This window comes from Clinocottus analis, unplaced genomic scaffold (assembly GCF_023055335.1).
Source record: "Clinocottus analis isolate CAN_PGR_092001 unplaced genomic scaffold, fCliAna1.0.p SCAF_20, whole genome shotgun sequence".
NCBI lineage: Eukaryota > Metazoa > Chordata > Actinopteri > Perciformes > Cottidae > Clinocottus > Clinocottus analis.
In genome coordinates, this window is record NW_027175932.1 from 4,619,187 (window position 1) to 4,632,009 (window position 12,823).

At 44.2% G+C, this 12,823-nt stretch overlaps 1 protein-coding gene across 1 annotated transcript; it reads right to left on the minus strand.

Moving 5' to 3' along the window:
- Positions 1-6,092: 6,092 nt before the first annotated feature.
- tcp11l2 (t-complex 11, testis-specific-like 2) lies at positions 6,093-11,836 on the minus strand. Its single transcript, XM_068587119.1, has 10 exons — positions 11,722-11,836; positions 9,527-9,713; positions 9,172-9,304; positions 8,661-8,781; positions 8,230-8,453; positions 7,948-8,084; positions 7,607-7,791; positions 7,173-7,354; positions 6,461-6,633; positions 6,093-6,370 (listed from the first exon to the last, which is right to left on the minus strand). The coding sequence occupies exons 2-10, from the start codon at positions 9,693-9,695 to the stop codon at positions 6,108-6,110; spliced, it is 1,587 nt and encodes a 528-aa protein (XP_068443220.1). The 5' UTR covers positions 9,696-9,713; positions 11,722-11,836; the 3' UTR covers positions 6,093-6,107.
- Between the last annotated feature and the right edge of the window lie 987 nt (positions 11,837-12,823).

The following is a 12,823-nucleotide window of genomic DNA, read 5'->3' on the forward strand; positions in this document are numbered from 1 at the left end:
GTCGAGGGGTCGCGCCTCCAGGTGATGTGTTTCCATAAGGCCGCGGAGAGGAAATGCACATATATGGTGTGGTCTTTATTTATTGCCGGCTCCTCAGCACTGGATGAGTGCAGACTCTCCTCCTCCTGTAAGCTCTGCACCTCTTCTAAAGCGCAGAGGCTCGGCGCGTCCGCCTCTTTCAGAGCGTGTGGGATTTAAGCGTCTCAGATCTTTTAAAGAACATAATGATTTTTCAACAGAATGAGAGTTACGGCTTGATTACGTAAGGTCTTCGGCCCTCCGCATGAAGCGGCGGTGAAAACTACCCAACGCTGTAATCTGAGAGCGTTTGAGCGGCCTGGATGTTGTCATATGAACTCGACAGTTAGCGACACAGAAGGATTGTGTGCTTTCGAGAGCTGCCGAACGGAGCGCAGAATCAGGGACGATTCGGCGTCCTTCACATGTTTTCCCCTGCAGATGGTGACCCATAACACAAACACAGGTTTATCTGAGAGCTTATCATCCCCACACTGCGCTTCCTCCGTCTGCCTGACTCCGGTGTAGATATTGGCACCGTCGGCCCACGGCTACTTCCCTTTGCATTTATTTTTTGTTGGCTAATAAACTCAGACTTGTCACGCTTCAACTCAAAGGGGAAGAGCGAGGAAAAGAGTGTGTCGGCGCTGGAATGGGTCCTTCACATCATGACTCGTCCTTTTGTCACTACAATAGCGTGAGGGAAAAGGTCCGAACCCCGACTGTATTTCAACACAGGTTTTAATGCTGCACTACACAATATTTTCACATTGACGACGGATCAAATGACTCATGTGAAAAGGTTAGACGAGGAGTGTTTTGGTTTGTTCTCAAAATTGCTGGCTCGCTTGTGAACTTGACCTTCAGTAGCTAAAAGGCAGTTGGTATACTGAGTGAACATCGGACTTCTATTCATCAGGTGGCCAGAAACAAGACTACGACTAAATGCTAATGTTGCTCTGTGTCTGCTTTTTGTACAATTAGCTAGCTGTGCAGCAAAACAACAGTACATATCAATGTTTTGTCTCCAGCTTAGACCACTGCCCCCAAGTGATCCACAACTGAATTGACTTGCTGTATTTTATAAATTGTTACAGGCAGGTGCTGTGAAAAAAAGAAAGAAAAAAAAGGAGGTAAATGTCTTGAGCACCCAACGTAAATTTATAAGTCTCTGCTCTTACAAAAACGAAGCTCCGTGCACCCCTCTGTGGTTTGAGTTTTGGCGTCAAGGCCGAGATTCCAGATTCCCAAGATGCTATCTATGGTCGGTCCTTCTCTGAATCTGGAACGGCCCCGCTGCTTCCCTCCTTTAAGGGTAAGACGGGGCCTCGAAGCCGACGCTTTTCTCTCGTGTCGGACTGCAGAGTGTGTGTCTGTGTGTGTGTGTGTGTGTGTGTGTGTGTGTGTGTGTATATGTGTGTGTGTTTGTGTGTGATCCTCGACAAGAGTCCCTCTCAAGGCTTTCGCCCTCCTACCAATCTGGTTGATGAATCTGGCCTCAAAGACCATTTGTTGCACATCCACGGCGCATCTTGAGAACAGCACAGAGTGGACCGTTCGCCGCCGGTTTCCGCCCACAAACTGCCGGGTCTAATTTGGTCAGATCAACACTGTCCAACAGTGTGGTCAGATCAAAGACGGTCTCCTGTGTACGACTCGGTTTGATATTTGACGTCCAAAAAGCTCCCCACTTCCTTGTTCCCATGCTCATGTCTCATTCCCTAAGCCCCTCGGCGCTGAACAACATGACCTCTGCTGTTTGGCTCGCCACAAGCTCGAAAATGAGTTTTGTAGACACTGAGGTGCATTAAGATTGTGTGGTTTGGGGGTCAGCCTGTAACACAGGCGACGTTAGCAATCTGCTCCGATTTCTACCAAACAGCATCTGCTTGATTATACAAGCTGGGATGGCAATGATGTCACACTTCAAAGTGTGTTGGTGATTGTGTCCACCAGAGGGCGATGTTGTGTGGAGAAGGAGACTCACATTAAGCAAGAAAAAGCTCCTCGTCACACATCTACATGCTCATGAGAGGTAATGGTGCTGTCATTGGTCCTGTCCTGAAGACCTGAGGAGGGCTGTCCTGAAGGAAACGAGGCGGTTCGATGCCCGGCAACGTAATCACGCTGACTTTCCCTCCCACAGACAACTCTACGCATGTTAGTGGGGAACTTTCCACCCTTCTCGTCTTCTTGACCTACTTTTCCTCTCGTTGTCGACAGAGTTACCGAGTGTTGGGTGTCCCGCGATTACTTCAAGTTCATGAGGATTGAGGATATCGCTCGAGGGCTTTTCAGTGTCCTTTATCAGACAACACTGCGCTTGTAACTGCCTCCAGATGTGCATGTTTTACATGAATAACTTTTTTGAGAGTGGAACACGGTGTTCTTGGGAAAACAAAACATTTTTTTAGTGATGATGAACCCTGAGATTTAGAAATCAACAAGGAGAACACATAACAATTGTGGTGAAAATCTTGGCTGATATGACATTTTTATGGTGTGCAATTTATCAACATTATAAACCATCAAGTGTTTGAGTCTCTGGCAGACATTTTGGGCCCTTGATGAACTCTTTCCGTAAGTCAGCATTAGATGCAGACTCTGCCCAAGGGAATTACCCACAATTCATATTAATATGACATTAAACACATGGACTCAATGTCCCCCTTGAGGCCTCAAACCCATCCTTTAATGTGCTTTGTATGTCAATTAATGAAGTATACGTGCACAAGTCATTGGGGTCACATGGTGGTTTATTGTTATAGTAATTAATATATGTTGTTTAAAGGCTCTGACTTTAACTCTAGCTCAAAGCTTCTGTTGAGACCTTAGCACTCTGACGTCCAGACGCCAACCTTCATGTCCAGAGATGAATGCAGTCTGAGACCAGCAAATATTTCTTGAATTTTGATCTGATTTGTAGCACCCCCTAGAGGTCGACTTGAAGGAAACTATCATGGTACACTCCCAGGTGCCGGTGTGGACATATCTTGCAGGTTTTGTGATGAATGGACTTAGGTCGAGTGAGGTGCTGAGCAACAGCTGTTTTGAAGTCCATCGGTCAATATCTTCAAAACTACAGCGACAAAAAAGAAGACAAGAGGAGAACAGGTGTTTTTCAGGAGCACCTGGAGGTATAAAGAGCGTACCTCACACTCCTTTCTCTCTGATTTCAACCCTCCGAGCTCCTCGACCCTTATACCATCTCTCTGTGAGCGCCGCCGAGGCCACAGGAACCTGCTCCCTGAAGCCCTCCTCCTCGTGTCCACTGCAGACCCAGATGTTGTCCAGCAGGGGGCGGCAGACGAACGTTCATCTTTCAAGAGATTCAAGGTGTAATGAGGCCTGGAGCCTCCAGCTCAGCAGAGATGAGCAGGTCCTTTCTCTATGAGGCAATAATGGGTTTCAGTTGACATGATACAGAGACATGAAGCCCACCTGGTGGATATTAAGGCTGAGACCTCAAGACACAGGTTCAAATTCCACCTGTACACAATGTGTCCTCTCCAATGAGGCCAAACATTCTACTTTTTACCTCAGGACAGTAAAACAGTAATATGAATAATAATATAACTCTAAAGACTCTAAGAGACTTGAATAAACTACTGGGGATCACACATCACAGCTTATTGAGTATTATATTACCGTCCTTGTTCATGAGCTGTGTGCATCATCATTTCTAGAATCATTTTTTTTAAATTGGGGGAAATTATTCTCTGCATTTTACCCATCCTGCGTAGTTAAGGAGCAGCGTGCTCAGTGTCTTCGACATGCAAACGACGGTGAGAACAGAGATCGACCCTGCGACCTTATGGTTTCAGGACAACCTCTCTCCCTGTGAGCGACATGAGAACTTCACATAGTACAAAGTACACGGACACACAGCGTCATTCATAAATACATGGCGAACTGCCTGTACTTTCATGGCAATGTGTACGTCACGCCGTTAACAGGTTACGCCTGTGCGAAGACCAAGATTTGGGGCGTTTTGTCCAAAACAAAAAGAGCAGCGAAAGCTCATCTCACGGAGATCGGCTTTTTGTTCGGGCGTTGGGGCATCAACATTGTTCTTCTTCCAGAATGGGGTGTGACAAAAGAAATTTCTCCAGCTGTTGGATCCGCATCCAAAGGATTAAAGCTGAGACCCTAAGACGCAGGCCCGGGTTTCAAATTGCACCTGTGGCCCTGCTGTCCATCTGTCTCCGCACTATCTCTTTCTCAATCCGTCCACTGCAATGAGGCCAAACATTACACCTTTTATAGAAACTAAACAATAAAGATAACTGACGCCACAAAACCTGTTCATTTAGTGAGTTTGAAACAACCCAAAAGCTTCGCTGTTGTCTGGTTGATCTGTCAACTCATCGATTTGTCAAAAGATTAAGTCATTTTTTGAGATTACTTGCTGCTTTTTCTTCTCCACATGAAATATTATATGTATATGATACATACATGATATCAAATGAATCATTTGTCTGATTTTTTGGACTGCTTTCATATAATATTTACATTTCTGATTGGGGATGCTTGATATTTGCAGATCCAGTGTGAGGACAGATAATTAATATTGTGTCCTTAATCACTTCAAAAGGGGGAGGAGGTAATTAATTGTGTTATTGATTTGAGAGGATATTTTCCAGCTCAAGTCTGCAGCTCCTCAGCACTTTAGGTTTTCCTTGAGGCTTTCTGATAAAAACAGGCTTAGATATCATGTTTTAGCAGCACACTCACAATCATTTTGTCGGAGCACTTCATATCTGTCCTCAAACAAATTAAGACGTGGTCAATTTTCTTTTAAAAGTTATATTATATTAACTGACACAGAAGAAAACAACTTCCCATATAGTATATAAACCTTTTGTGCATTATGAGGACCAATGGACATTTTTGGACAAATTCACTTTTGAGTTCAGCCCCTCTCATTTCCCCACAGGTTCTAACTGCCAACACAGCAATACTGTAACGACTACAGCACCTCAACATGGAACAAACATGGCAACTAAGTATATATAACAAGTATTCCACTAGCAAAAAATAAGTAAAAGTATAGAACATACATATTTGACAACAAATGACTCATAAATATACTTATAACACAAAGCTACTCATGCAGACGTTAAACACGTGGATACAAAAATGCAGAATGCAAGAATGCAGAAAGTTAAGTTATCTGGATGATAAAGAAGCAAAAAGAGAGAACAATCAAAATGATGAATTCTGTGGGAAAAGGGCCATTTTGTGCTTTGCATTGATTTGTTCAAAAGGTGGTCATAGTTAACGGTAGTTATACTATATACATAGTTACCTTAGAATTAATCAGTGATAAATAATTTGTTCTTCATAAGGAATCTCATGTGCTACTTTTCTAAATATAACAGCGTTTTCCTCTTGACTATATAAAGCTTATTGTGGACATCCTGTGGTTTTGAGCTTTCCCCCCCTGGACTCTACAATAAAAGTCTGACTACAGACAAATTCCCCTCGTAGGGATCACCACGAGGTTCAGAAATGGATCGCTGTAACACTGGTCTTCTGGGTTTGAGGCTGGAAGATATCCACAGGGAAGCATCTTTTAGAGCATTCATCACAAAGGATGCAGGTCACATGAAATGTCTCCTGCATGGTACCTTCACTGCTCAACGCAGCGAGAGAAAAAAACGACATTTGCAATACAATTAAGGTAAATCCAACTATTGGACTACACTGGCTTGAGCGAAGCAGTTGCACTGCCTCGCTGTTGTAGCGCCTTGTCAGCGTTAGCTACGGGTCGTAGCAAAAAGACTCCTTCTGCTGCGTTCACACCAAACGCCTTGCAAATTTAACATGCGAGTAGATTAAATGCAAAGTCAATGCACAGAATGAAACGGCGCAAATAGCACGAGTTTGCAGAAACATTTGCAGAAATGGTAACTGTTTTTCCGGAGATAAGCCACGCCCCGCCCCCCCCCTCACCTCCTTCAGGAGCGAGTAACATTCGCGACGCCTTTGGTGTGAACGCAGCATTATTGTCGAGCGAGTGAAATGACACGAGCGATACGCGTGTGGTGTGAACGCAGCATTAGACTACACAAGACAGACTTTGGTTTTTAATTGGAGGTGACAGAGTCCTGGCTGGTGTCCTGCGGAGGGTTTGCTGCTGGTGGACTGCTCCTGAACATCTGCTTCTTGATGATATCCGCGTAGAAAGGTCCGTAGACAACCTTGTTGTAGTTAACTAGGGAGATGAACTTTGCTCCCACCGATGCTAGTTCCGGCTTGATGGCGGTCAAACCGGCTGGCACCTGTTCAAGTTTGCCCTGGGGTTTAGGATCACAGATGAGCGCTATAAAGAACTGCTGCACTCGATCCTCTGCACAGAAACAAAACAAGTAAGAGAAAGGTTAGAAAATGTCAATGTTTGAGGTACAAAAAGAAACCCTCCGGCCCCACGCTGTCTCACCAACGAGAGTGCGGATGGGATTGTCCTTCTGGGTGATGCTGCGGATCTGGCCCGTGAGGGTGGCCTGCAGCGCCGGGCTCAGGGCGGGGTAGCTCCTCTCCGTCAAAGACTTGTTGAGCTCACAGCAGACCTGAGCGCTCGCGCTCTCCAGCGCGTCTTCTAGGTTAAAGGCCCTGCAGATAGGAGAGGAGAGTGAACCTGTGACGATCAGAGGCGTGTTTGAATGCAGATTGTGGATGCGGAGGGATAGTTCTGGTGTTTCAAAGTGGGGTTGCCGTGGGGTATCTCCCCCTCCCCCCCCGCTTCATCTTGCAGTCAGTCAGCTGTTTTCAGACAGGGTCCTGAAGTGGCATTTATATTTTTCTCTCTTCAAACCCCCAGACCCACAACAGCAATGTGGATAAGTTTAACTTTCAGTTCAGTTACCAGCTGGAAAATATTCTAAATTTAGGGTACACTGACATTGCTTTTGTTTTTTTCAAGTGAGCCTTTTTTTAGGTGTCTAAAAATACATCCAACCCCCCGTCCAGGTCTCATTGCGTTGGTCTCGTGCTGATACTTCTGCAAGTTTCTCCAAGCTGTGAGTGTGCAGAGCGCCATCTATGTTAGTTAATAAACCGTCCATGGATAAGTACCTCATACAAACCCACTCCAAAACACCAGGACCATACCTTAAAAGATGGGTCAAAAAAATGTTTAAAAGTGAACTGACGGGCTGTGCATCCCGTCCAGCAACACACTGATCATCCTCTTCAGGCGGTCAGACAAGGCGGGCAGACCCTGGATGGCTCCTCCTACGGTGCTGTAGATAATGAGCAGCACCTCGTTCACCGCCTGAATCTGCTGGAGCTGCCCTTGAATCTCCCGCAGACGCGTCTCATCGGTCATCCAGGTCTGCACAGGAAGAGATTCAGGGATAGTTTCACATTTCGGGAAATTTTTGTCTTCGGAGGAAAACGGCTAGCTTGGCTCGGTCTAAAATCCACCTCCCAGCAGCATTTCTGAAGCTCACTATTTGGTTACCTCACTAACGCATGTTAGGACTCACTGCTTCCAACAATGAATAATTAAAAATTAAACACAAGAGATACAAAGAGGTAATAGACTCTCCTCTCAGTTACAAAAACAAATTCAAGACACACTCACCTCCGGCAGTGGGCCCTTCTCGTAGTCCCATGTAAGGATGTGGAGGAAGGCAGCGTTGAGGACCTGAAAGGGTCCGGGCATCAGTTGCTGTCCTTTCCCGTGACCATCAGTCGGTTCTTTGGTGATGGAGTTCGACAGCTCCTCAATTGCTGACTTGATCCACAAGGTGGTGTGGTCCAAAGCACCTGAAGAGGTTTATCACAGTAATACCGATCAAGGAGTTTGTTCTTAATGCTATTTTTTTGACGAGAATACACATTTTGGTACTACCTGGCTACAGAAACAATAAAATATATAAGTAATTAAAAGCTTTAGGGTAAACTCTGTCCTTGTTCACTCACTGGGGGTTTTATCCAGGATGTTCTGAAACGTTGCCCTCTCATATTCAACACCCTGCCTCTGCAGCACAGGCCTCAGATTATAGATTTGAAAGTTGACTACGTCAGCCTTCATCAGGTCCAGCACACGGAAGATCTCCCTAGGGTGTAAAGAAGAGCCACCGGGATTCACTTGCTTCTTATAAAATAGTGTAAGTATTTAACTCACTAAGATTATTCTCTCAGACAGGCAATACAATCAAAACAAATGTTTGTAAAGTCGTACAATCCCATTTCTGTACGTACCTAAACAGTGTCACTACATTATCTGGGCTTTCGCGCAGCTTCTTGATATCCTCATCCCTAACTGGAGCACACATCTTGCCCATAGTGGTGATGATGTAAGAGGCGAGCCCCTGGATATCGACAGCATCGTTGTCAGCCTGCTGACGAATCAGGTCCATGTTCAGCACCTCCGTGATCTGAGTCCGCATCCGATTGGCGCCCGGATTCAGGAATGACAGTAAAATCTGTCCAAATAGGAAAACGGTAGGTGGCATTATTTATAACTCAATTAATCAGTGATGTTGCTTAATTTGTTCCAGGTTTTCCACCAGTTACGAAGAAAATGATGGCGATGAAGAGAAGTAAATACAAAAAAGGACTCTGGGAATGGGAGAGATTAAGTAATTCCTGCAGATCTAGTGAAGCAGTGACCTCACAGAGTGCTTGCTGACCTCTCTGATCTCCTCCAATAATCTGATGGCTTCCCCATACTCAGGCGGGTCGTCGTTCAGCTCGGACTGCAGGATGTCCCAGAATGCCTTGTGGACATTATCTCTAACTATCTTCCATAAACTACAAAAAAAAAAAGAAATGGAAGATTTAGTTTAGCTGAGTTTGGAATCTGAAAGATCTTTGGTAGCGATAGTGCACACAGTACTCAACAACCTATAACATCTAAAGAGAAATATAAAAATCTAAAATCCCTTCTTTTGTTGTATTGCAGATTGATTCCAGATTTTAGGATAAATCTCTGGTGTAGAGTCTGAATACTGCAAGGCAGCAGCAAGTTTAAATTATTTGAGATGGACCACTTGACATTTGGAATTAAAGCTTGAGTTATCCAACTCACGGGCACTTACGTTAATATTTTTTGTACAGCCCTTACATGGCCAACTGGTGTTTCAATGTACTAATAATCCCCAAAACTTGATCGGGTTATGAAAGATGCTGTTTGTAGTATACCTGTCCTGAGGTAGGGTGTCTGGTTCCAGGTGGAAGTCGCGGTTCACAATGATCTCGTGGGCAATGCTGAGGTTGGACAGGTCTCTGGTGGACTCCATGACTTCATCCAGGGTTAAAGTTTTGGGTGGGCTTGCTGTGGGAACCAAATATTGAACACGCTTTGAAAATATATTAATGAGAGAGCTGAAACAAACAAAAAAAGCGGGTGTAAAATCAACCGTTGAAATTGTATGATGACATCGGTGAGGTTGGTAATTCCTATGATTGAGGACTGTAACTGAGAAAATCATGGACACGGAAACAAAAAACAGAAAGTCAGACGTCTGATATAAACACGCTGAGGTGGAAAACTCACAGGAGGGCGTGCAAGGTTTGCTGGAGCAGTCGCTAGTGAAGCTTTCACGGGAACAGTCTGCGTCGCTGGTCGACGTCATGCTATCGCAGCGCTCCGAGGACGACTCCACGTCGCTGCCTTGTTCCTCACCGCTGGATGTGGAGGCGGGTCGCTCATCGTTTAGAGGCATCTTGGGTCTTGGCTGCACCTGAGAAGTTGGTTACAACCTTTAGCTCGTCAGCTATAAGTTAAGCAGAAGGAAACTGGATTTCTCTTTCTGAACCTGTTAAGAGTTTTAGAGAATTGAAATGGAAAGTTTAGCATGACTTTGCCTTTAAAAAAATATATATTTTTGTTTTAACAAAATGACTTTACTGAGAAGAAGAAAACTATTTAAGTAAATATCAACATCCTATTAAACTCAACTGATGTTTTTCTGATGTAATTCTTTGGAAAATAAATGTTGGTTAACCGCCACTGAGGTGGACATTATTATCCAAAGTCAGGACACAAACAAAAGAACTTATTTTTATACAAATAGGCTGATCCCAGATACATCGTGTGTCAAAGGCAACATTAGACAATATAATCCATTCCTAGGTTCAAACAAAAGCTTATTAGGAGATTACACCTTGTCTATTTTTCCTCGAACATGCCGATTTGTTTAAACCTAACTGTTGAAATTGGATCTTTTCTGTGTGTCCTGACTTTGGATAATGTTGACAATTTGGGTCACCAGGGCAACATGGGACAATAGAGAGCTTCTCAATTGACGAAACGATCCTGTTACACGTTTCCCTAGTCAAACAATGCATCTTCCAAACAAACATTTAATAAACGAGCTAAATACAAACCGAGTGAATTCAGAAAATTAAATGAAATGTAACTACCGTAGAAGTTGTGTTTAGGTTCTCACTACACATACTTTGCCAGAAAAAGCAACAATAAAATGCATCTGGATTACTGTAACACCCTTACTTTATTTAGAAGGCTTTTTCTAATAGTATCTGTGCTGGCAGGATGACCCTTGGGTGTTCCTTCTTGTTACCAGCCTCAGTTATCTGCTGCCAAAAATGAATGCACACTCCCTTGCTGCTCATTTGGTTTAAAGATAGCTCAAAGGGTGAGGGTGGACGTGTGACTTCTATGTACCCCTGCTGTACTCGCAGCTCATTCATTACATCATCTGATAGACTTGACAGCTCGGCCACAGCAACGCAGCAGGCCAATTTTCAGAGATTATTTAGAGTGATGGGAGCAACGCAGTCCAGAAAAGTGATTACGGATTAGGGCATCTGCTGCTTCGTTATAAGAAATCCTCTTAAAGTATTCTAAAGACTAGGTGCATTGCAGTATGCAATAACATAAAGATAACACCTAAACATTTGCCATATGTATGGACATGTGAGTTAACATATTTTTTTAATAAACAATTCAAATGTTTTTGACTGGTCGGTTCATTGTGTAGACTGTAAGATACAGCAGTGGAATGCAATGTGCTGGTAATATATCTGTCAATATTCACGTCACATGCCGAGGTGTTTTGGATAAACGCAAAACGAGATACAAATAATCTACATCATGTTAGTCACCTCTGCAGAAACAAAGACAGTCTTCTGGGACCTAGAATCGCCTGCAGTATAATGTCAACAGAGAGGCGGGGCTAACTGCACGGGGTCTCTCGCTATTGGCTGCAGCTCCCTGTCTCTCAAAATCTATGGTCGCGTCGCTTTGCAAGTGGAAAAAAACAATAATAATATCCACACACGTAAGAAGTGGGCACACGTGATTCGAGCAAAGGACAACAACAAGAACGTCATGCAAATGTAACATAGTTTAACACATGTCCATGCTAACGTCAAAAACTGCAGTCAGGCGAAGTGCGTTACGACATACGGAGATAACCGACGAGCTCGTCACTCCTGTCGAGGCTCCATGAGAGCAGGGTTTAACGACAGTCTTTGTTATACGACACGACGCTTTCTGTAACACAACAGCCACCTAAAACGTAACGCATAACACTGGTCATTTTTTTTTAAAGTAACGTCAGCTATTGTTAGCTTGAACCTTCGACGACTGTACGCAAGTTGCCGCTCCACAGCGAAGCCAAACTCACAGCCAAAATGAACGTAAAGTTGCAAAACAAAAACAAGCCCAGTGAGTGACAATTTCAATTAAGCTAGTGTAAAATGAGCTGAACAAAATCCGACCTTTACCTCATTCAAGTCTCCGGAAAAGAGACTGATACCCAAAATAGCTCAACTCTAAAGAGAAGATCCGTTGTCGTTTTGTGAGGCTCGTCTCCCTGTTTAAAGGTCTTTAGTTACCCCAACTGACGCTGAGAACAAATGGTCGAAACCATTTTATACACAGGGTCGATTACGGTCCAGGCGAATACAGACAGAAGGTTTGTGATTTAAGAATGACGTGTTTTCATCAGAATACAAGTTTTAAACCGGCATATGTTTAACTAAAGGCACATGTCGAGCTTTAGAAGAGAAACGTGATACGATATTATATATTGTATCGCCCTTGGCAGAAATGGTACGCTCCACTTTGTTTCACGTGGGACGACTGTGTTTACGGATGTTTACAGCTGTCTGAAAGACATTAGGGTTGACACATCCCAAAATTGAAGGTCATTTTCCAGTCGGGCATCTTTACTTTTACTCAAGTATGGCTTTTGGGTACTTTATACACCAATGCTGTTTGCCGATGACACCGCTGTAGTGGACTCATCTCCAACAACGATGATGCACACTACAGACAGAAGGTCCTACATCTGGCCAAGTGGTGCTCAGACAACAACCTGGTCCTGAACACCACCAAGACCAAGGAGGTCATTGTGGACTTCAGGAGATCCAGGAAGACCACACCCTCTTCACTCTACAAAAATGGGGAGGAGGTAGAGAGGGTGGAAAGCATCAAATTCCTGGGTCTTCACATTTCCAAGGACCTCACTTGATCCTTGAATACATCACACCTGGTGAAGAAGGCCCAGCAGAGGCTCTTCTTCTTGAGGAAACTGAAACAAGCCGGCCTGCCCCTAAAGCGTCTGGTGAACTTCTACAGAAGTGTCATAGAAAGCATCCTCTGTCAGTGCTTTACTGTGTGGTTTTCAAGCTACATAGCAGAGAATAGGAATTACCTGGCCCGGGTTGTCAGAACTGCACAGAGGATTGTTGGAGCTAATCTCCTTATACACAGACCTGGACACTGTGTATGCTGGCCACCTCCAGAAGAAAGCCAGCAACATATACAAAGACACCACACACCCTGGCCACTCTCTGTTTGTTTCACTGCCATCAGGAAGACGCT